This window comes from Anopheles coluzzii, chromosome X (assembly GCF_943734685.1).
Source record: "Anopheles coluzzii chromosome X, AcolN3, whole genome shotgun sequence".
Classification (NCBI taxonomy): domain Eukaryota; kingdom Metazoa; phylum Arthropoda; class Insecta; order Diptera; family Culicidae; genus Anopheles; species Anopheles coluzzii.
In genome coordinates, this window is record NC_064669.1 from 1,291,534 (window position 1) to 1,315,450 (window position 23,917).

Sequence of the window (23,917 nt, forward strand, 5' to 3'; positions counted from 1 at the left end):
AAGTGTACAGTCTCGAGTTAAAAACTTCAACCAACAGCAAACAATGACACGTTTTCGTAGCGAATCCTTGGATAAAAAACATCTATACACGCAACATTGTAAATCATTATCATTGCCATCTAATGCTGACATTAGAACACCATTGAGCAAATACTGAAAATGGGTGATAAACAAACAAAAAACATACGTCACCCATCAACACACATACATACATGTACATACCACTGCTGAATGAGATTCTTCGCTTAAAAATCCTTACACGCTAGTTTAACACCATATCCGTGCGCAATTATGTGTGTGTGTGTTTGAACGTAACGTTTTGAGATAGAGACAGAGAAAGAGACAGAGATAGAGGACAAGGTAGAAAAGACGTTGAAAGAAAACATAATGGGTCTACTTAAATGTACTAACAAAAAACAAAGCTGCTAACGCCTTAAGACATAGTACACGCGCACAACGCCCGGTTGTGTGAATGAGAAATTTGTATGCAACACTGTTGATTTTTTTAATCTTTTGATTTCTTACTGTGGGAACCCAAGAGTTCCCACTATCTGCTCTCTTCCCGTGTACTATATCATCCGGAAGCCAGGCATGTCAAAGGAACTCTTCTGGTGAAATGTTTCATCTCCCCCGGTGTGATTTGAGTCTTTTTTATACATATATATATATTCAACATACCTCCCGATATGGCACGTGTGGAAGAAGCACACCGCAAAAAATGAGGTTGTTTTTTTGTTTTTTGGTATTACCAAATTGCCAAAAATATAACAACCAAAGTAAGCAAGGCTAACACAGTTGACACATGACATATCGATTGCTTGACATTCTCTGCACAATAAAGCCGATTACGTCACCGTGCGTCATCACCAAATTCTTCTTGTTAGGTGTTGGAGACTAGCGTTGGTACAGTAGGGATGATAAAGATAGCTCTGGGCAATATTTTTCTTCTCTTTCTCCTTGTCACTCTTTATCTATCATCTGCTTCTTTATTCAAAAAAAAACAATACAATTGCCTCTTTCTCTTCAATCGATATCAATCGCCCAATAGAATGAAATTACTTGTACAGGACATACATAACAAATTACCATCGAACCACCGCTAAGCGATGGACTGTTCAACTACACCCGGTTACCAACTGTTACCAGCATTGCCAGGTTAGGATTGATATTTCAACGAACTTGGGAAGAAAAGATAATTTAAGCCAATGACCTGGGGTTTACAGTATAGTGACCAATACTGACGTTCCTTATACTGATAAGTGCTGTACAAAATGCAATCCAATGCCACGCTCCGTTAGTGTAATTTAATTTCCCAATTTATTCAATCTTCACCATCAAGAAGAGAGAGGGAGTTATCGCAATCGTTTAGAGGTCGTCATAGAAAATTAAGGCACAGGAACTGGAAACCCAACACTACTAAAGAACTGACAGGGAAGCACGAAACATATTCCAATCGTTTTCACTAATAATTCGAACCTTTAATTCACTGTTTCTTCGTTTCACAAGCTTGGACCGGTTGTCCCGCTCCCAGTTCAGTGGTAGAATAGTGCTTTAGAGATTACGAAGCATCTAAATTCTCGAAATTCAAACCGTTTTCTTGGTACATTTTGCGAAAAGACGGGGCAAAAGTGGTGCAAAAGTAATTTAAATGCAACAAATGGAAGAATGAGAGCGTAATACGTGAGTGATGGTGCGTCTCTGTGAGTATTTGAGCTTTAAATTGTTGCTTACAGGTTACTTGTTGCGTTGTAAAACAACGCTCAACAATTTACAAAACACAGTAGAAGAAGGAAGTGGAGAGTGATAGACAAAGGTAGAATAGAGAGTGATGTTCATGAAATCGAAAAAATAATATAACTATACGTACATATGCGCCATTTATGGGGGGAAAAGACTATACTGTTCAAATGATCACTAAAAAGTTGCGATATAGAGCAGAAAAGGGAAGTATAGAGAAGGAAGAGAGATCAATGAAAGTGAAAGAATCATGAAAGTGAAAAAAAGAATAAGAAAAACAATACAAAGAATTACAAAAAGGCACAAAACAAGTAACAATCAACAACCTAAAACGAAACTACTGTTTGTTGGTGGTAGCGTTACAAAGCAACTCTCTCGCACAGATACACACCGCAACACCACTATCCATCCACTCACACCCTTGCCTCGCTGCGTGTACCTCACATTTACACACCCGATGAAAGCACTCAAATTTGTCTGCTTGGTAAGCTAAGTAGAAACCTTCCGTTGAAGACCTCACCTCAGGAGTTTGAAAGAGCTACGTAATGAGTGTTACAGTGCGGAGTTAGCTCCGCCCCGTAATGCAATGAGCTACAAAATTTACGCTCCGCCGGGGGAGCAGGGGCTGTTTCCTCCTTCTCTTTCTCTCTCTCTATCTCTTTCTCTCGCTGGCGGTAGTAGTAACGGCACTCAAAGCCACAAAGCGAAACACAATTTAGAAAACAAAACAAAAAGTATAAAAATAAGCACCGAGAAACGAAGGAAAACAGAAAAAAAAAACATATTTGACAACACTGACGATCGGGTAACTCAAGATGGGTAATCTCTGTAGTGTGGTGGTGGATGAGGTACGCGTCTGCTCGCCGCCACGGGAGGGGGAATGGTCCACAGACACACACACACACGCGCGCTGGAGGCAGGCAGCAGCGCGCTCCCAACCCCAACCCTGCTTACATCGGCAGCTTGCAGTTCGGGGGGTTGCTAAACTTGGGCGCGTTGAGCCGATCGGCATGCTTGATCCGGAGGTGCGATCGCAGGGTATCGATTCGACTGTAGGACGCCGGACAGTACGGGCAGAGGGAGCGCTGGGGCGTATGCGAATGGAAGTGGTGCCATCTGTTGGTGACCTCCTTGCCGCACGAGCGGCAGCGCCAGGCCGTGCCCGGCTCCCGCGACGGCGTGAACATGTTATGGTAGGACATCTGATGGTGCAGCTGATAATGCGTGTGGTGCGGCAGATCGGTACCGTCGGGCGACGAGACAAGACTGGATGGTAGGATACTGCTGGCGTGCCGTGACAAGTGATGCTCGTACCGACTGCCACCTCCACCTCCCCCCGGCCCTGCAACCGACAAGAGAAAGGAACAGAGAACACACCGATGGGCAAAACAGCGCAACGTGATCAACCGGGTCGGAGAGACCATTTCATACCGTCCCATTATGAGGAGGAGAGGAGAGGGGGGAGTGGATGGGGGGGGGGGGTAAGTAGAAGGAGAATTTGAGACGGGTGAGGTAGTTGAAGTTGGAGGAGTGTTGTTAGCAGGATTTTTTGTTGTTTTAGTAAACATTTAGAAGGGATTTCAGAGATTCAAAAAATTAGAAAAGAGTGGAAAAGAGTGGAAAAGAGTGAAAAAGAGAGAGAGAGCAAGAAAGAAAGAAAGATAAATAGAGAGAAAGAGAGATAGAGTGAGAGAAAGAGAGAGAGACAGAGAGAAAGAGAGAGAGAGTGAGAGAGAGAGATAGAGAGAAATAGAGAGAAAGAGAGCAAAACAAAAAAGAGAAGAGAAGAGAAGAGAAGAGAGAAAGAGATAGAAAGAGAATTACATAGGATGCGATAAGGTCTAGGTATTGGGCAGTGGGCTGGGTGGATAGAGGGCGGATTGAATTTATTAAATGTTTGAAAAGATTACAGAGAAAAAAGTAAAACACATCGGAGAATGTTGCAGAAACCGTAAGAGGACATAACGAAACACTAAAACAGAAAATGAAAGTAGTTAACAACAAAACACTAACAAAGATGAAATGGTATACAACACAGCACGTAATTATCAGGATATAAGCAATCTCGCGTGCATTCACTCTGCTTTGTTTTATTGTTGTATTGTTTTTGTTTTTTAATCTTTTCTACGCTGATTCTTTTATAACTTTAATGAAATCTTTTTCTAATTTGACAGGGAGAAAGTACTCTTATTTCATGAAGATGTAAACTAAACACACTAACCACATTTGTATTTGTAAATGTTGATTGTTTTGTTTTATTTTGCTGCTGTTGCTTTCGTCAAATATTTCTCTTTGAAAAAAAAACGTCGATCATAAATAATCTTTTCATTTAATAATTTGTATTTAAACAAAATTTGGATAAACATATCATACTTCGATGAAGTGACAAAGCAGAGTGAATCATGGCTGATTGACTGGCAGATAGTATTACTACAGTAGTACAGTTTTGTGTGAGAGAGAAAAAGATGGAAATAGCGAAGAAGAGAGCGAGAGACCAAATATGAAGGGATAAAACTGAGCCGCGTTTGCAGAAAGCTTACTAGGGGAAAGTGTCTAGCGACACACACCGAGGGGGCACTGCAGTATAGTGCAGTTGAGAAAGAGAACGGAAGGCATTGGAGTTCAATATCTCGCTAGAAAACAAAACACAAGTTTAGCGTCGTTGACTAAGTCAAAAGCTAAGCAAACTGAACCTGCAAAACGGATAACACGATGCTGAGCTAAGGATAGAAGATATGGAAAGATATCATCACCCAACCATGTTGTCATTTCCATCTCTACCTCCTCGTAATCTATCCCCTCACCCCTCTCTTATTTCTCTCTCCTTTTTTTTCGCTCGTTTTGCTTTATTCATCTTTTTCTTTCTTGACACTGTTCAAGTTATACTACTATACTGTTAGCAATTGCTTCTTACGCAGAGTGCATTCCGTGCATGTTAAAACAAAATCTTGCACAAATTGAATAATATACCAAATTTGTAACTACGAAGGGAAAGATGAGTTTCTTGCTGTGTAAGAAAGTTTGCGTAATAATGGGGTATGATGTCAACAATCACGAGAATAATACCAAACTTACACTATACTTAAAATAAAGCTGGGACACGATAATTGGACAGGGTTAGCAAGTGGTAGTAAGATTATAAAACAATATTTAAAATGAAAATGCGATGAAATTATACTAGATGTATGAAACCGTGCATGATTTAACAAAAAAAAAATATTTAGGACTAAACAATAAAACACGACCAATAAACGCACGGAGTATCATCAAGTACGGTATCAGGCGTGAAAGTGAGGAGAACCTAGATAAGTTAAACTTTATTAAAGCAGAAGGTATGCAAATAAATGAAACTGGATTGGACCAGCCTTTGGTGAGTGTGTTAGTTCAAATGTCATTACATACGCACAGTAGTGTTAGCAATGAATTAATTAGACCGAATAAAGGATTGTCCGAAGCATAGTGCGAAAAGGAAGTTGTATAAGAAGGTGATATAAGAGGCTATTTTGTCAAACAAGCCAAAAACAACGGGAAGCAAGGTATAGGAAGTTAAATTTTTTGTTAAAAATAAAACCAAGAAGTAGCGAAAAAGATGGTATTTAGGGAGACCATTTACTTGAACCATCGAAAGGCAAGGAGTAGATAGAAATATAGAGTTATTTAAAAAAGAGAAATATATAAAAATCGCGAAAGAGCGAAATAGCGAGATAGAGAGGAAGAAAGAGAGGAAGAAGAGAGAGAGAGAGAGAGAGAGAGAGAGAGAGAGAGGAGAGAGAAAGAATGAAATTGATGTAAAGGAATTGTAATAAAACACAACACTCATACAACCTAAAAATAAAAATATGACATAAGTGACAAGGATATTATGAGGAAACAGATAGAGAAAAAGAGAAACAGAGAGAGAGAGAGAAAGACAGAGAGAAAGAGAGAGAGAGAGAGAGAGAGAGAGAAGTAGAAAGAGAGAAATAGAGGAGAGAGTGAAATAGAGACAGAGATTGAGTACATCATTTAGAGTTAAAACCAGATGCAACAAGATTTTGATAATAAACAGAATAACTTTGAGCTTTTAGTACGACTTAAACATCACTCTCTTATCTACACAGAATGAGAAGAATTCAAACCCAATATGACACACACAAGTTAAACGGAACAGATAATGGCGTATGTTGCATGGTCTGTCTCATGCCAGCTTTTGATCCCGAAGGCTTTCAGGAAAAGCAAGCGCATTTAACTCTACAAGATCGTGAGGAAATGTCGATTCACTCGCAAATGAGTCTCTCGACACCCCACAGTAAGTACATTTTCAAACTCCAAAGAGATCTTCCTCTAATCATAACATACTAGGCATACAGCTGCAGTCTAGCTGGCCTGCTGATGGACAAATCTCTTGTTTGTTTGTTTTTATATACAATTATTTCATCACCTAGATCATCAATCACTCAATCACTCACAGGCACCGGAGAGTCGTCGGAACGAAGCAGAAGATCGCATTCCCAACCAGAACCAACAATCGGAAGAACAAGGGAGATAGATGGCAGGGGGGGGGGGGGCCGGGCATGGGGTTCAAGGGGGTTGGAGCATAAGAGGTAAATGTAGGCTTATCCTGGCAATGCAATTGGCAATAATAAAAAAAAAACCCCCCGATACGCACGGTCTGTTTCTGACAAACAACCAGCGCGATGGTGGCGAGTCTAGGGAGAAGTGGGGGAGCCCTCAGCGTTCGCCCGTGAATCGATGCCACAACATTCACACATTCAACTCAGGATGTTTGGAGCGGCAGTGCATGAGCAACGTATCGCTGCGTGTGTAAACCGCGGTACACAGGCTGCAGGCGTATTTGCCGGGAAAGTGCACGTAGTAATGATTGCGCACGTTGCACACAACCTTCCCGCACAGCAGGCACCGCTTTCGCTCGTCCAGGGAGTTCACCTTCTCGAATATCTGCGCAATGCGATAGGTCTTCAGCTCTGGAAGTGTAATCAGGATATAGGGCAGCAGGAGAGAGAGAGAGAGAGAAGAGAGAAGAGAGAGAGAGAAGAGAGAGAGAGAAAAGATAGAAAGAGATGACTGACACTCTCACACACAAAGAAGTGGCTTGGTAACAGAACAAGAGAGCGATTGTTGTTTTTTTACTTTATGTTTTTTTTTTCTTTTTCTCAAAACAAAGTGCGCGCGCGTGTGTGTGAGATAAAGCAAGGAAATAGAGAGATAGAGAAAGAGAGTGACGAGAGAGATACGAGGAAGAAGAAGAAGTGGTAGTAGTAGAAGTAGTAATAGTGTAGTAGTGTAGTAGTAGTAGGTACGAATAGCAGAAGTTGAACAAGAAGAAAAAGAAGAGAGATGCACGTATAGTATGAAAAAGATTGAGAAAGAGTGTGTGTGTGAGAGAGTTATAGAGAAATAAGAGCGCCAAGGGAACAACCTGAGATTTAGGGCAAGAGAGAAACAGCCAGATTGAGAGCGAAATAGAATATGTGATTTGAGCGAAAAAAATACTAATAAAGTAGTTATATATAGTAAGAATTACTTTATTATATTAAATGTGTGTGAGAGAAAAAGAGAATGAGAGAGAGAGAGAGAGAAAGAGAGAGAGAGAGAGAGAGAGAGAGAGAGAGAGAGAGAGAGGAGTAGAGAAAGAGCCAGAGAGAAGAGAGAAAAGTGAGAGGAAGAGGGACAGAGAGATAAAGAGAGCAAAAGAGATAATGCAAGGACAAAGGAATGGGTCCAGAACAAGAAAGATTCAAAGACTAAGCTGATTTCAATACAACGAATCATTACGATAACTCAGAGAGTACTTGGCGACATAAAGGAGAAAGAAGAACAGAGTTCGAGCGTACAACAGGAAGAGAGGGAGAGAGAAAGAGAGAGAAAGAGAAAGAGACAGAGAGAGAGAGAGAGAGAGAGAATAAGAGAGACGGAATAAAATTGTCAAGAGCATTCATGTCAGATGGGCAGATAAAAAGAGAGATTATTTGAAATTCGACAGGCATAAAAAAGTACAAGAACTTCGCGGAAATAGTATAGAAAGTAGTACCCGTGTTCCAAAACTTGAGTCAGCGAGTCAATTTTAAGAAGTAAAAGTACAAAAATACAGAGCCGAAATAGAACAAAAAAAAAATTGACAGTCGCAAATCACATACGACAATTTGGCAAAGTTAAATGAAAGCAATGAGAAAAGAATACCAGCAATGCAAGGTAAAAACAAAAAAATGGAAAGGTGTAAAATGTGACCCCAACTGAAAAAAAGAAAATTGTAAGATTGAATTGAAGATAAGCAATAATAGGCACAAAACATTATGTTAAAACAAGCTATGAAATTTAATGCTCAGATCAAAATAGATTAGAAAGGAGTAAAAGAGAACTGATAAAATGATTCGACAACATCGAACCAACAGAAGCTGATCAATCCAGACGTTAGTATTGGAGATGATAGACAAACACAAACACTAAGATGCATCCGTACGCTGATGTGCGCCATTACTCTCATCCTGCAGCCACACACCCATGGAACCGTTAGAAGAATACAATTGTCCAACTGTTCCCCAGAAGGAAAAGACGATGACCAAATGTTACATAGAAGAGGGGGACCCCCCCCCCCCCCCCATTCCAAATGTATCACAGCTTATCGATAAAAACACGTTCACAGCAGAGAGGATTGAAGTGTGCTAGTACTTTTACCTCTCTCCGCTAGCGCGGCCGAAGATTTTTGGAAGGCATACTATGCATAGCTGGGACAGGATGAGAGGAGATCAACTTTCGTCTGTTATAAACGTGTAGAACAGGTGCATAATGGTACGGCGTTGGCTTTCTAGTTTACTCAAACATAATCTCAACGTTACAGATAAAGATAATGTGAAGAGAGAAAAAGTAATAGAAAAAAATAACTATGTATATATATATTATAAATGTATATGCTTAGGAATAAAATTGAGAAGAGAGAGAGAGAGAGAGAGAGAGAGAGAGAGATAAAGAGAAAGAGGGAGATATATATATAATTTCACAGAAAGCCATCAAATGAAAAGCGGCGCAATGAATAACTCATTACATTCGTTCAAAGTTTGTTACAATTAAGTACCACTAGAAAGAGAGTAGGTTTGCACGGAAGTAGAAGGTGTTAAGGCATTGGTATCTTATCGACAAAAAAAGCTAGATGTTTTAATAAATTACAAATTTAACTGCCTAATATATATATCTGCAGGTGCAAATGCAGGTGACTTGCTTGGTAGATCTTGCTTGGTAGACCGATACAATTGATAGTACGATTTTGTTTCGGTTTTTTTTTGTTCTTTTCTTCTTATTCCTAAAGGATTTATGATTAATCAGTGTTTAACGAGAATGCTGTACAAACCAAACCATGTGACAAACGAAAACAACCTTTAACGATGCACATGTGTTACTAATAATACGCAACTTTGAAGCCCCCCCAAGTACACTTATTAAACCAGTTTCACGGCCTCAAGTAATCCGAGCATAACAAAGCTAAACGTATTTTGTATATATTTGCCTAAGTTACGAATATTGCTTAATACAGAAAAACAACGACTCACATCATTTAGGTCACATCATACGTACACACATACACACACTAAGCTCAGTGAGCGACCTCGCTGTGAACTTACAGATACACTCAGTTAACGTGTTTTCGAACGCTACGTTATGAAAACAATTTTGTGGAATCACTTCAATAAAATCGCAATATTCTAAGCCAAAACATACGAATACTAAAAAAAAAACTCCGATTTTTACGGTAAGGATTCAATAAAACAAAACCATACACACCAGGAACACCGACGTTTCAATTCACTAAGTAAGCGTATGGTGACAACACAAACGCAAAAGCATGGAACTCACGACATCCCAGCAAAGTAACCCCACGACATCCCAATGAGCACGGCTTTACGGTAACTCTTTGCGTGAAAATAGAGAGGAGAGTATAGTAGCAACGATCTTTTGACATGAAAAGGACGATCGATAAAATACTAAATATACCATCTGTCTTTGTCTCTCTCTCTCTCTCTCTCTCTCCCTCTCTGTCCCTCGCACACTCACTCAGCGTGTTTTAATGACAATCGTTTACAGACGTCGTGTGCATCTCTCGAATGATCGACAATTAGTAGCTGCAAATAACGCTCGTCCCGTTGGGTGTTGTTTTCCCATACCCTTGCCGACTAACTACCCATTAGCCGGTTAGTTGCTTTATGTCGGCAGGCACGCGTGGATTTTAATTTCACCGAGAGAGCTTTCTCTTTGCACTTTGAAATGTTAGTTTTGACTCGTTTCGATGTATTTTACACGTATGTGATTTTCGAACTACATTTTGCTTCCTTCCTTGCTTCTCTCTTCTTCTTCTTCTTCTTCTTCCCGTTTATTTCTTTTGCGGCCCGATACGATTAAACTTTAGTGTGGCCAACACAGTAACGAAAATCACGACACCATTAACGTACGTTTACTTGAAAGTGAAACCCAACAATTATACGAACACAAAAACAACGCAAACACCCGTATGAACAAACGACAGAAAGAGATACGTGTAACGATATTTGTGTTTTTTTTTCTTTGCCTTTGTTTTATTAAGTCTTTTAGTCATCAAATATAAATTATTTTAGTATAAATTATAACAAATAGGATTTTAGTTTTTTTCCTCCCTCCGTTTCCTCTGCAATGTTTCCCCCCTTTCGGTTTGTTTTACTTGTATTCTTTTTTTTCCACTTCTCTTCTTTGTGTGTGGTTTTGAGCCTTTATTTCCCCGCTTTACATATCTGCTGTTATTACTTTTTGTATGGGAGTAGCGTTTTTCCAATTTCTCTTCTTATTTTTTTTTTTTCGTTTTCATTTGTTACATCCCATTTATTTTTCAATTTAGTGCTGCTGCTGCTTCACGTTTGTTTTATTCTCGATTTAATTTTAACTTTTTTTTTTGTTACCATCATTGCTATGTTTACATCAGGTAAGATTCAATTACACACCGGCGGAAAGAAAACGAGGAACGAAGGATATAATAACAAGAACAATGATAAACATTAAATATAAGAATCCGAACACTAGAGTTTAGAGATTAAAAGTAAATGTGTTCACACACACACACACACACGCTGGTACACATTGGGAAGTAAAGACTGTGGCTGTGGGCGCGGTCGGTCGGAAGGGTGGGAGAGGTTTACTCCCAAGTTTTCTCCCCCATCCCGTTCCCTTCCATAGCGCACTGCTAACCACCCCACGGCACCTATATCTCCATTGATAATCACCGCTTGGTTTCTTTTTCCCCTTACAAACTCCTACAATTTGCACAATCTCGATTGTTTTCGGGGGAGGCGCGCGGGAGTCTCTTCTACACTTCTCCCCCTCTCCTTCCCCTGTGTTCCCTCTCTCCCCGTCTCCCATGTAGTGTAGCTTAACCAACTGAGCGGATTTTGTAAAACATAAATAGCGATTATTGCACGTAGTACACGAGTAGTCCCTAATGTGTAAGGCTACACGGAAGCTCAGAGTATGAGAGGAACGGGTGGAGGGCGCGTGGGAGTGTGGGACTATAGTTGAAGGAGTAACGGTGATTGAAGCGGACAAGTGCGGACACGACAGCCCGGCGCAGACGAGACCCACACTCATATACACACTCGCACACAACACATACACACGCGCGCGCACATACAGACATGTCAATCTTACAACACACACTTACAGCTATTGTTGGATGTTTTTTTTTCTTCTTCGTGTTGCTTAGTACATTGTCTTACAGGATACACGCCGCCTGCCCTTGTGTCCGTCCTTATATTATATTGAGGGAGGCATTTCTAAGTGGACGTGTGAATGAAAGGGGCGGGGGGGGGGGAGCGTTGGGAAGAAGGATTGAGCAAGAAGAGCAACAAATATCCTACATCCTACAATGCAACGTTACAGAACAGAATAGTTCCCTTGCCGTAAATGACCACGTGTCATCACCACGTGTTCTGTGACGTTTGTGTGTGTGTGTGTTTGTTTTTGCTTCCATTACGTCATTCGATTCATTTTAGCTAATACAATCACCCCCAATCCCCTTTTCCCTGGCTCTGCGCACTGTAAACGAAGGTGCTTTGTGCACACACTACCCCCCACTCACCCTCCCACCCTCCCATCCTTATCTTTGTGGAGCTTGTTTTCTAAACCATTAAATGCATTACCCGTTTGGCTTGACCATGATGTGTGCGTTCATGATCTTGCCATCATTGCACTGAAATTAGCTAAATGAGTCTTTTCACCGACTTAAGCTGTAACACACACACATACAGTAGTATTTAAATAAACAAAAAAAAACAACACGCAATAGAAAGAAACATAACGCGACGAGGAGTGAGAGATATGGTGCGATGTTAGCTTTCCTATATGTGTTTCTTGGCAGATCTAAGCGACAGCATATTTTACTGCATTTAAGTTAAGTTACACGCTACGGCATTAATGAGATTAATTATAGAGAAGACACAAAAAACAAAAACACAATCACTGCATGTATGTGGCGAAGAGAACGAGAAAGCGATCGAGAGAAAAGAGTACGGTACAAGAGGAAAAGGGATTTGCAAAGGGAGTGAAGAACCGATCTGCATCTTCAAAAATGCATCCTTGTCTGAGTGGCAATACTAAAAATTAACGTTTTTCGAGCAAAACTGCAAGCAGACATAATACTCTTGCTACAAACAAAAAAAAGCCCCTCTTTTCCTCCCCCTCCCCCCTCTCGCTCTTTCTCTTTCTTTCTCGCTCTCTTTTGTGCGATCTCATGCTGTGCAAATAAAAACTGTACACACTATTACAAACTCTAACCTGTGGGCGCAGGTATCTTGATCGAATTGAAACAGTAAGCTAACTTTGACGGTTGTAAGGGTATTTATTGTAATATTGTATTCAATTTTCTTCTTTTTGCGCTATCGTTTAGCAGACTCTTGATTTTCTTTTGTCTGGTTCCTTTTTTGCACCAAATGTAATCATCAGAGGTGCTGCTAAACTCAATCTAACCTATGCTCGGGAGCGGCTAATAAATTAGGCATTCGTTTGCGATAACAAAAAAAAAACATACCGCAAAACAAAAGAACAATAACCATCTTAACTACGTTGCAAGAGTTTGGAGTATTAGACAGCTTGGCGCCCGCTGCTTCATTTTCCCTGTTCCTTCTCTTTTACTGCTTGTGCTGGACCTTGCACATCATCTTAAGCTAGACAATACCCAATCGAACACAGTACAATTGCTATACCTCTTCCTTTGCAGTTTTGAGTGCCGGCCAATAATGGAGAGGCTTTGCGGGGGGGGGGGGGGGGGGGGGGGGGGGTGAGTTATGTGCAGTTTGGCCTCGTGTAAACTCTAAACATTAATACAGACTAGTAAAACAAGCTTTTCGCGTTTGTTTTGTTGCTTTTACAGATTTGTTTCTCTCTTACGCTGCACCTTTGAAACGTGAAGTAATGACCTTCCAAATTTCTTTACCGTTGCCTCGTTCCCTTTCTTTCATCACAAGGGATAAATCTTCCAGACGCAGCATCCCACAAGTAATATCGTTAAGCGGTTTAATCAAACATACAATATATTAAAAAAAAAAATAATTCAACGAAAAAGAGCAACCAAAAACATACTAACGTAAAAGTAATAACAATACGACAGATTTCACCGACGGGATGAAAGTGTAAAAAAACACGCTTACACAGACATATAAAAAAGCTCTCTGAGATTGATGATTGACTAAAGAAAAAAAATAATAATAATGAAACAAACAGAAGATAGCGACAAACAAATAACAACAAACTCTCAACAAAAGGAAACTAAAGGATGCAAGTAAAGGTAAAAAGGGGAAGTAAAGTACCCCCGCCGATAAGTTCTGTACATTTAAATACAACCATACAAAATGAGGTAGTACGTTATACTTTTAAGTTAATCATACATATGGTTTTTTTTTTTATAGATATAAACTCGCGCGTACTTAGTAAAAAATTGTAAAAAATAAACAGAATAAAAACCTATACAGAAAAAAAACAATAACTATTACAAATGTAAAGAAAATGTAAGGTAAATTTCCAATCAGATGCCGGTTTTTTTAAGCTTTTTTCTTCTTTTTCTTTTGATAACCACCACTTAGCGGGTTAGAGGTTGAGTAGATCGGTAAAGCATAATTAGTTAATTAATTAATCGTTTTAATAATAAAAAAAGGAATATCAGGGAATTCCATTCAGAGAATTCAACATAAATAACATAAAAACTGTGATTTGATATTGCACATCATTAGAAGGTTTCGATATACTGGTAAATTAAAACGCCCTGGCCTACGAGTAATGAGATGTCGGTATGCGTGTCGGGTCTAAACACTTAAATACTCCGCGCGCTCGATGTATACATACACTTTCCAAATACATATACATGGCAAAGGAATACTTACAGACAATATCATTCAACGGTGTACTCATTCATCATCATCATCACACACACACACACAGACAGTCGATGAAACGAACAGACACACACACACACACACTAATCTGAGAGTACACAAAACTAGAGCAAAAATAGAACAAAAAATATTATGCACTATGGGAAGGAGTATGGACGCGTGATTCTCCAAGCATTCGCGTGTAACTGGCATTGGTGCTGCGTTTGCAATATTTGTTAGTAAACAGTTTACATTTCTATTCTGGCCATTTCTACTGGTTTTCCGTGTCCCTTACTTAGGCTTTGTTTCGTGCCAGCGTCTCATTTTGTTTCTTGCTACTTGCACAATTCTTCGCACTATCCCAAGGTTCGACCTATGCTCCCAAATCGGAATACCAACAAGGAATGCTTCGACATGATTGACAACTCTAACCGAGAGAACAGTGGTGGGGGGGGGGGGGGGGAGCAATTGCAGGCGAAGTATAATAGAAGAAGGTGAAAATGAGAGGGTAGTTGAGTTTTAAAGCAGAAGGAACGTACCGTCGTCACTAGCCCTAGTATAGTGCAATCGGTTATTTTCAGTTGTGTGCGCTGTTTTCCCAACCAAAACCATTTTTGTTGTTGTTTTGTTTTATAAAATAATTACTTTGCCTACTATTCCCGAGTTACACATCCCTGGAGTAACTCTTCCAGTTGCTATAACCACTCCCGCACATTCACCACTTTTCATTAAACTCTCTCCTCCTCCTTACTACCTTTGCCAGAGTTTTGCAGTAATGCCATTACGGATCACATGTTTACGAAGAAGAAAAATATGATCACAAAAAAGAAGGTGCGCTCCCTTCCTATATATCTACCCGTTTTTTTTTTAAGTAAAGAAATGCATGCTACAGAAGAGGTCTTTTGCTTAACGTTTGTATCTTTCCGACGAGTGGTTTGGCTTGTGAATGGGGTCGCATTGAAAAATGAAAGCTTTTTGGGGAACAATTGCTTCTCAAGAATTAGCAAGAACCGTGAATTATACTCCAGAACTACTACTCCAGAACTAACAGTATTTGGCCTGAACGGCTATAAAAAATAAATCGTCAACCAAGTGAGCTTCATCGTCCGTGAAATTATCGGAAAGTAAGCACACAAAAAACAGACAAACATAAACGTTGGTAATTTTAAATTTTAATAATTTTCAAGAATTGAACTATTTTTGCTTTTTTTGCATGATATGGTATAAACTGTGTGTCAAATTTATGAGCCCATGATCAGAAAGGCCTCAAAGTCGCCATAAGCAGAGCCAAACAACACCAAACATTTTCGTTTTCCCATAAGCATGACCTCTAATCGTAACTGAATCTAGTACACTAAGGTGTAAACGTCAGAAGCTTAGTAGTTTTTTACGCATTTAATTATAATTTCTCTCTCTGTCTCTCTGTCTCTCTATGTCTCTCTATGTCTCTCTATGTCTCTCTATGTCTCTCTATGTCTCTATGTCTCTCTCTCTGTCTCTCTCTGTCTCTCTCTGTCTATCTCTGTCTATCTCTGTCTCTCTCTGTCTCTCTCTGTATCTCTCTGTCTCTCTCTGTCTCTCTCTGTCTCTCTCTGTCTCTCTCTGTCTCTCTCTCTGTCTCTCTCTGTCTCTCTCTGTCTCTCTCTGTCTCTCTCTGTCTCTCTCTCTGTCTCTCTCTGTCTTTCTCTGTCTCTCTCTATTTAATCTTTAAATTGCACTCTCTACATCTCCCTCTTCCTCTTTTTCTTTCTCTTCTCTCTATCTCTCTATCTCTCTCTTTCATTTTCTCACGCGTTTGTTCTCTCGCCTACCCAGTTCGGGAATGTGCTGTAAAGATGAAACGCTGTATCACGTTTCTGTCTGTGTTTGAGAGACTTTCGGGTTGTAAACAGCACCTGTGTTATTCATAATGATCTGCGAGTTAAAAAGAAAACTGCATCTGTCACTCCGTAAACAATGAAACACAAAATATTATACAAAACAATACAAACAAGACTTAACGAAACAAAAAAAGAAGCACAGTTCACAATTGTCGGGTTTACTGGGACATTCCCGCTCCCGGTCACTATTCATTCAAAAATTGCACACATAATATCACACTCACTCTTCCTACTAGCCAAAAACGTCAACAAGCACTGCTGTTGCTTTGCTGTGAGTTCTCGACCAGGTGAGTGCTTAATTGCACACTGAGTCGGTTAGCGGCGTTGTTGGCAGCTGACATTAAATACAAACAATATGATACAAGGGAGTGGCAGCTAGTGAGTGTGTGCGTGAGCACTAATCAGGATTCAATAGAACTGTGTGCACACACACAATGATGTCTCTGAGCGCGTACACGTGTGTATGTTTAGGAGCATCGGTGGCGGTTGTTTTGGGTAGAATATTCTAACGACTGCGTGTCAACAAACTCGTAGACACGGTTCGGGAAACGTTCACTATATGTGACTAGATAAAGATACCGTACCACTGTCAGGTGTGCTTCCCCCAGACCTACGCTGTTGTTGCGTTTTTGAACGAACAAAGAACATGCTTTCCCGAAATTTTCGACTTCGACCTCAACAAACACTACCGATCAAACACAGCTGAGTTTTCTGTCACGCTCTTCCCCGTATACAGCACCCAAGCCCCTCCCTTTATCCCCTTACCCTTTTCATTCGATGCTGGATGTGTTATGTGGATTAGGATTATAAATATGGAAAGCCCATCATCAACATAATACGCCGATCAAGCACATTTGTGCCCTCTGTTGAGCTTAAAGTTCGCAGCTGGGGTCGTATTCAATTCATTATCCTTGCCCTTTACTAATTCGATTACATTTCTAGTACAACGGAAACAACGAAAATACAACAAAAAAACCGCTATTATTATTTCAACGCATGCATATGAACAATTATACCGAACGTTGAGGCTTTTTTGTTTGTAAAGACTAAGTTTAGAGGGAAAATATATGTGTAGCAATAGAGAAGTGTCACTATTCCAGCCGGGCTATGTGCCGCAACTCCGCAAAACGAATCTTGCAACTTGTAGAACAACAATGGAATAAAAAAAAAATGCTTTTGCTGAGTACCCATACAAACTAACAAAAAATTCTGGGGGAAATAGAAAATACTGCAACACAATCGTAACTGAAACTAGCGCTAGTGGGAGCCGTGATGCGCTTTTTGCGAGTAGAGTATTATGGTATAAAGAAGATGTGTATGAGTGTGTATGGCGTTAAATGCACGTAGAGATTGCGCAGGTTGGTGGTAACAAGGTACGGTCACACACAAGGAAAGGTACAAGCATAACAAAATAAAAAGATAGATAGAGAGAGATATATATAGAGAGAGAGAGAAAGAGAAAAACGATCCCTTACGAGCTGTACTTAGGACGCTGCGTTCTTATAAAACTGTACACAATCAACTTCAACGACTGTAAGTAATGGTAAATGTACATCAAGGGGGGAAGAGGGGGCCAGAGCGGAAAGGGTGTCTTCATACGAATCCCGACAGTCAATATCCTAATACGCTGTATCAAACCGTTCATACCTCTCTATCGGCAAAACGAGTGCCATTCAAACGATTCACTCAAAACGCATACGACAGGTGTGAGCGACGAAGCAGAGATACCACTACAACAAATCCACAGATAGTGTGACAGTTACTAATCAGGGTGCGCTTTCGTGTAGCTTTGTCGCTGGGGGGGGGGGGACGAGAGAAGAGGGGTTGGGGGAATGCAAGGTGCAGAGCCGTCGAACACAACCACGCCAAAAGGTACGAGTGGAGCCAAAGCAAGAGCAAAGATGTCGCGCGACTTAACCTAGAGCTGCGGCTGACAGACGACAGTGCCCCCTCCTGTACGATGGGTACTATTACTACTAGAAACTCCACCACTATCAGCGACGACGCCAACGCCGACGCCTACACGACTGTTACTGTCTTTCGTGAATCCTTGATTATTGGCTTTCAACAACTCGCCCTGATTGAGGTTGGCAGCTGCACCATGGGTCGGATAGGCGTGAATGCGCTTCTCACACATGCCCGCTTGGGAGCGTTTCATCTGCCGTCGTCGCCGTCTGCGTGGCTGCTGCTGTTCCTGGTACTTTTGCTGACGTTGCTGCTGCTGCTGCTGCTGCTGCTGCTGCTGTTGATAATGTGAAAGATGAGGTGGCTGCGGCCGGTATTGTCGGCATTCAGTGCTTTCGCTTGCTGCGCGTCCGGTGGTAGATGCTGAAGGGGGTCCTAGCGGCCAGTCCGAACGCGTTGTTGTGGGCAGTGGTTTGTAACCCCGCCAAATGCAGCTCCGATGCGGAGCAGTGGAGAGAGCAGAGCGACTGCTGCATCTGCAACTACTGCCGCATGGTGAGCAGAGCGACCGGCACCCGTATAGGGTCGTCGACAGTGGAATGATCGGCGGCTGAGCAGTGCGACGATCCCGCAGACAACTGCTGGCGTTGTGGCGGCTAAACAGGCTACAGTTGCGCTTTGAGGCGGCCATGCCGATGTTCGTACCGCTGCCGGCAGTATTGGAGCTGTCATCCACACTGCTGCTGCGATAGCGACTATTGCTGTTATCAGCGTAGTTGATGCTGTGCCTGTGCCGCTGCCACCAGGCGGTTGCTGCTACCGCACAGCTGATGTCGCCAGTGCGGCTACCCGGGTAGCATACCGCTCCCGCCGGCCCGTAATCCATTCTGGAGGACGGTGATGAGCTTTCTGTACCGGTAGTGGCCGCTGTACCTTTCACGAGCTGCTGAGCTGGGCGCCATAAGGGCGGTGACGACAGCGGAGACTGAACCGACGGATACGGATAGAGGCACCGTTCCCGACTACCAGGGAGTGGACAAGGTAAGGGAGGCAGAATGGGAGGCGATGCGGGTTGCTGTTGTTGCTGCTTGTGAAGGTGATGGGACGTCGTGCTGTTGGATGGTAGCGGTGGTGCTGTTTGTCGAACGGGTTGATGTTGGGCATCGTCATCGTCGTGGTCATCGTCTGCGTGATCTCGATAGTAGTCTTTTGCATCCCATTGTTCAGTACCGGCTCGTGTGCTTTGATATCAGTCGGATAGTTCGCCACCGTTATTACCATCCCGTACACTACTTCCACCACCACCACCACCACCTCCAACACTGCCAACCTCTCCCCCGATACTGCCACAGCCACCATCTCCTCCTCGATTGACTCCCGCACCGGTCGACATCATGCCTGCGACACCTCCACCGGCAGCAACAGCGGCTCCGGCGGCTACTGAATGCATACCGATCATGCCACCGCCACTACTACTCCTTCCGCTGCCGCCGCCACCGCCCAGACTACTACTACCAATGCCACCGCTTCCGACACTACCACCACCACCACCTCCTCCACCTCCGCCGCTGCCGCTGCCCGGAGAGACGGAGGCGGCAACCGCCGCCGCTACAGCCGCCGCAGCCGCCGCCGCGGACGAGTTCGGAATGGGAGGGAAGTCGGACTTGAAGGTCCCGAGCGCGTAATTGGCAACCGCTGCCGCCGCGCTGCTGAACTGCTCCGACTTGAAGCTGTTCGCGACCGCGGCCGCGGTGGAAAAATCGGGCTTGAAGCTGCTGTTTGCGGCGGCAGCCGCTGCCGAAATGGCTGCTGCCGCCGCAGCCGCTTGCGACGCCATCGTGGGGGAAAGCATGTTTTCGAACTTTCTGGTGTCGGGGTTGAACATCGGATGCTTGAATTTGCAATGCGTGCGCAGGTTATCGCTTCTGGTGTAGGTCGCCCGGCAGAGTGGACATTCGAAGCGGCCCGGAAAGTGCACATGGTAATGGTTGCGTATGTGGGTGACCACTTTGCCGCAAAGCTTGCACCGATGCAGATTGCAACCGCCTGAGAGCCGTTCAAAGGTCAGCCGCATATGCCAGGCCTTGGAGCCTGTTGGGAAGATAATACATACACACAGAGAAGAGAGAGAGAGAGAGAGAGAGAGAAAGACCAGAGAGAGAGAAGAGAAGAGGGATAACAAAAACAATGAGATTGTCACACGCGTGGATCCAGTTTTGTTGTTGTTTTTTTTTTGCTTCATTTTTTATTTGGCTGTTTTTTTCTTTAGCTTTGAAACGAGTAGCAGTTTGGTAGTAGTGGTAGTAGTAATAGTAGAGGTAATAGTAATAGTAACAGTAGTAGTAACCAGTAGCATCTAATAGTAGTTCAAGTAGTTTTAGTTGTGGTAGTAGTAGCATTAGTAGTAGTATTATTGGTAGTAGTAAGGGTTATAGCAGAAGTATCATAAGTGTGGTAGTTACTATAAGAGTTAAAGTAGTGGTTATAGTTCGTTAATGATAGTAGCAGTAGTAACAGTTCACTGGAGTAGAAGTAGTAGTAGGAGCCATTTGGAAGATTGTGTATGACACTTGTGTTTGTGTGATAATGAAGTGCGACTATCACACTTCACTCCAAACACCCTGTTGTGTGTGGTTGGTGTGTATCGGTATAATGAAAGTGTATGAGTGAATTCACTGTGTCTTGTGTCTGCGTAGGAAGAAAGAGTTGATATCTCAGACTAAAAGAGGAAGAACCGTATGGAATGAAACGATGAAATGGGATAGCTGGTGGTGTACGGTGGTCTAAATACATGAGGAAGGATTGTTAGTGGGGGTTGGTTATTCTTACATAGAGAAAAACAACGACAACGGAGAGAGAGACAGTGGTAAAGATAGGGAAATCACAAGCTAAGTAGAAATATCCGTATATGATCAAGTGGCCAGATATATCTAGAGTATGATTTAGTGATCGGAATACGGCACCGTTAAGTAGTAATGCGTTTTTTTCACATTTTACCCTAGATACGCCATTTGTGCAATGAAAGAAATATTAATTATATTACATATCTAGTTTTGTGAAACCAGTCGAAGTATGCCATATTGTTTGTACAAGGTGTATACAATATCCCATGTTTTGGATAAAAACTGTATAAACAGTGAAATGTTATTGAACAAGAAAATCAAAAAATTACACGTTCAGTTTCGCTCTTTCACTAAATGCAGCTTAAGACGTTACATTAATTAATGTACAAGTCAAAGCAAACATCAATTTCCTACGATACTAGTTTTAGCCATTAACAAAACAATTTCATGTTAAATACTTCGACAGCATGTTGCTCATTGATTTTCAAAACAGCACGAATCGCTTTGGATTGAATGTTCGCGCACAAGGATCATTTACGGAACGAATTGAATCATTTAAATAGCTAAATAGAAGGGTCTATAGTACTGATGAAGTGTGACAAATGACAGCAGTAGCAGGATAGCTGGAAGAAGAGTAGAAATAGGATTGTACAAAATACAGGCTCGGCTTTTGATGCTACTTCACATTGGTTTGCAACGGGAGAATCGTTATGTAGCATGGCTCTAGAATAGTGTACTCGGTTTTTTAAGGTAAGCTTAAAGAGCTCTTATGAAATAGCGTCTCGCTCTCCGTCAGTTGCTTTTATGTGAAACAAACAAAGTGTGACACTTTTGCTGAACCAACACCATTTAATATGCACACAACATCAACATGTATGTGGAGCGTTTTCTATACAGTAAACACAAATCGACAACTTATACATATGGTATATGTATAAGGGAGGAAATAAGAACGACTAGATGTTCAACTTCCTGCATCAATTTCCAGTTCATGTTAAAACAAAATCTGTGTATAATACAGGCACCAGTTTTATACAACTGAAGCAAATACATTTTTATGAACCTAATATTTTTACATCGTTTAGTCCCAATTCGAAAGTTTCCCTTTCCCTTAAAACACACAAACACACATACATCTATATGTACAAACGTTTAGGTGGAGTTGCGTTGATGTAACAGTAGTAATAGTAGAAGTAGTAGTAGAAGTAGTAGCAGTAGTATGGCGATATGGTTTCAACTCCGGCCTGCGGAATGTGAATAAGTGGGGGAGGGAGGGAGGGAGGGGGGGGGGGTCGTATGGTAAAGGGAAAAGTGTTACTGAGTAAAGAAGAACGCTTATACGCGTGCTGTTGCAAATGTTTTCCCCCTCTTTGTTTTCATTCCATTTGTTTTTCCTCCTTTTCTTTTTGGTTTCGTTTGTATATTTGTTTGTTATGTTTTCATGTATCGTTTTGTTTGCTGTTGTTGTTTAGACCTTTTGTTTTTGTTTCGGTTGTGTGTTTGTTTCAGTTTTTGTTTACGTTTTATCGTTTTGGTACATTTCCTCGTTTGTTGGTTTGTTTGTTCGGTAAATAATAATAGTACTAAAATTATATGTTATCCTTATTCGTCACTGTCAGTACCAATGACAGTCGTTACAAAGAAACGAATAAATATCGTCTAACGTTCAAATTTTCTTTAGGTTAGGATTTACTCCGGGCCTTGGAGATTATGTTGAAGGTGAAACAAAAGTAGTTTTTGGAAACGTAATTAAAACAAAAACACATTTATCGAGATTGCATGAGAAGACAGAGAAGAGTAACAACACGCACACAGAGAGAGTTACATTCAGACACAATGAGTTTTGAGAAAAAAAAAGTGTGAAGTTTTTACTACATTACACAACAGAGGAGAATTCTGAACGAACATCGAGAAAAAGGTTTATGGAAGAGAGTGAATGAAGGACATAGTGAAAGAGAGACAGAGAGACAGAGAAACAGAGACAGACACAGACAGACAGTCAGGCAGACAGAGCACACCCCTTTGAGCCAAACCTTCGGGGAAGAAAGTGTCGATACAATTGAACCAGCAGCCATAAAACGATACACCACGCCGCCAGCTTTTACTGGCTATTTGGGGTGCTCTCTGCGACATTTGATCCATATGAGGTACCATTTGGCATTGGCGTGTTATTAGCGTGGCTTTGCTTCGTGTTTGTGCTCTTCTCGTTTGCAAACAATTAGGAAACAATGAGGATCGCTTTTTTTTTAATTGAAAGAACGCAAGGCTTAAGGTGGTAACAGCTTGAAACGACGCAATGGCAAGCAAAGAGGGCAAGAGAAGAGAGACAGAAGAGAGAGAAAGAGAGAGAGAGAAAGAGTGAAAAAACACCAGTGAAAAGATGACATCGATTGATTTTTATCGATATGTGTCTTTTTTGCACGTTTAAAACACATCTAGAGCAACAGAAAAAAGGCCTAAGGTAGGTGTGGTATGCTGTGGTTGAGTGGAAGTGTGTGTGTGTGACTATGTGTTTTTATTGTTACTGTACGGTACGATTTTATACATGGAAGGAAGCGACAAAGTAAAGGTACGGTAAAGTACAGTAGTAGTGCAGCGTTTACACACACAGTAGAAAACAACAGAACAAGTAACAACAAAATTAGGTGACGACCAGAGCGCGCTCGAACCAAGCTCCTTCCCGGACTCTCACATAGACACTTACAAACACAGACAAGAAGAACATACGACAGCACACACACACACACACACACAAACACACGTCAAAATTTGGTGTCAAAGAACTAGGTACAAATACAGCTAAGAGAATTGATTGAAAAACAGTGGAGACATTGACATGCGGTTGAGGCTGTTGGCATATGGACCTTCCCTTCTCCCAACCATGTTTTCGCAGCACGGTCACACAGAAACGAGCACGCTATGCCACACGCAGATGATAGTCGAATAACGAGAGGCACCCGTGGCAGTAGTGAGTGTGGCCGTGATGATCCACGACTAATATCTGCTTAGGGGAGACGCGCTACTATTGATGTCTACTCAGGACGAACGGAGTGAGTACTTGTGATGCCGCACACAACTATCGACACATGGGAAACCCAATAACGTAACAGTGGTTTTAAGCAGAATGTTCCACAGAGAGGGAGAGAGAGAGGAGAGAGAGAAAGAGAGAGAG

At 41.7% G+C, this 23,917-nt stretch overlaps 1 protein-coding gene across 2 annotated transcripts in view; it reads right to left on the reverse strand.

Annotated features, from left to right (window-relative positions):
* The window catches only part of LOC120947246 (broad-complex core protein isoforms 1/2/3/4/5), an 87,445-nt gene that overhangs the window by 4,195 nt on the left and 59,333 nt on the right, over positions 1-23,917 (reverse strand). The window contains exon 7 of one of the 2 annotated variants that reach the window (XM_049610101.1): positions 1-3,079. This exon is cut by the window's left edge and continues 4,195 nt beyond it. In XM_049610101.1, the coding sequence (XP_049466058.1) occupies positions 2,688-3,079 (392 nt within the window). In that variant the 3' untranslated portion in view covers positions 1-2,687. Of the gene's footprint in view, positions 3,080-15,870; positions 19,994-23,917 lie in introns of those variants that run through there. The other variant, XM_049610092.1, reaches the window with a different exon arrangement.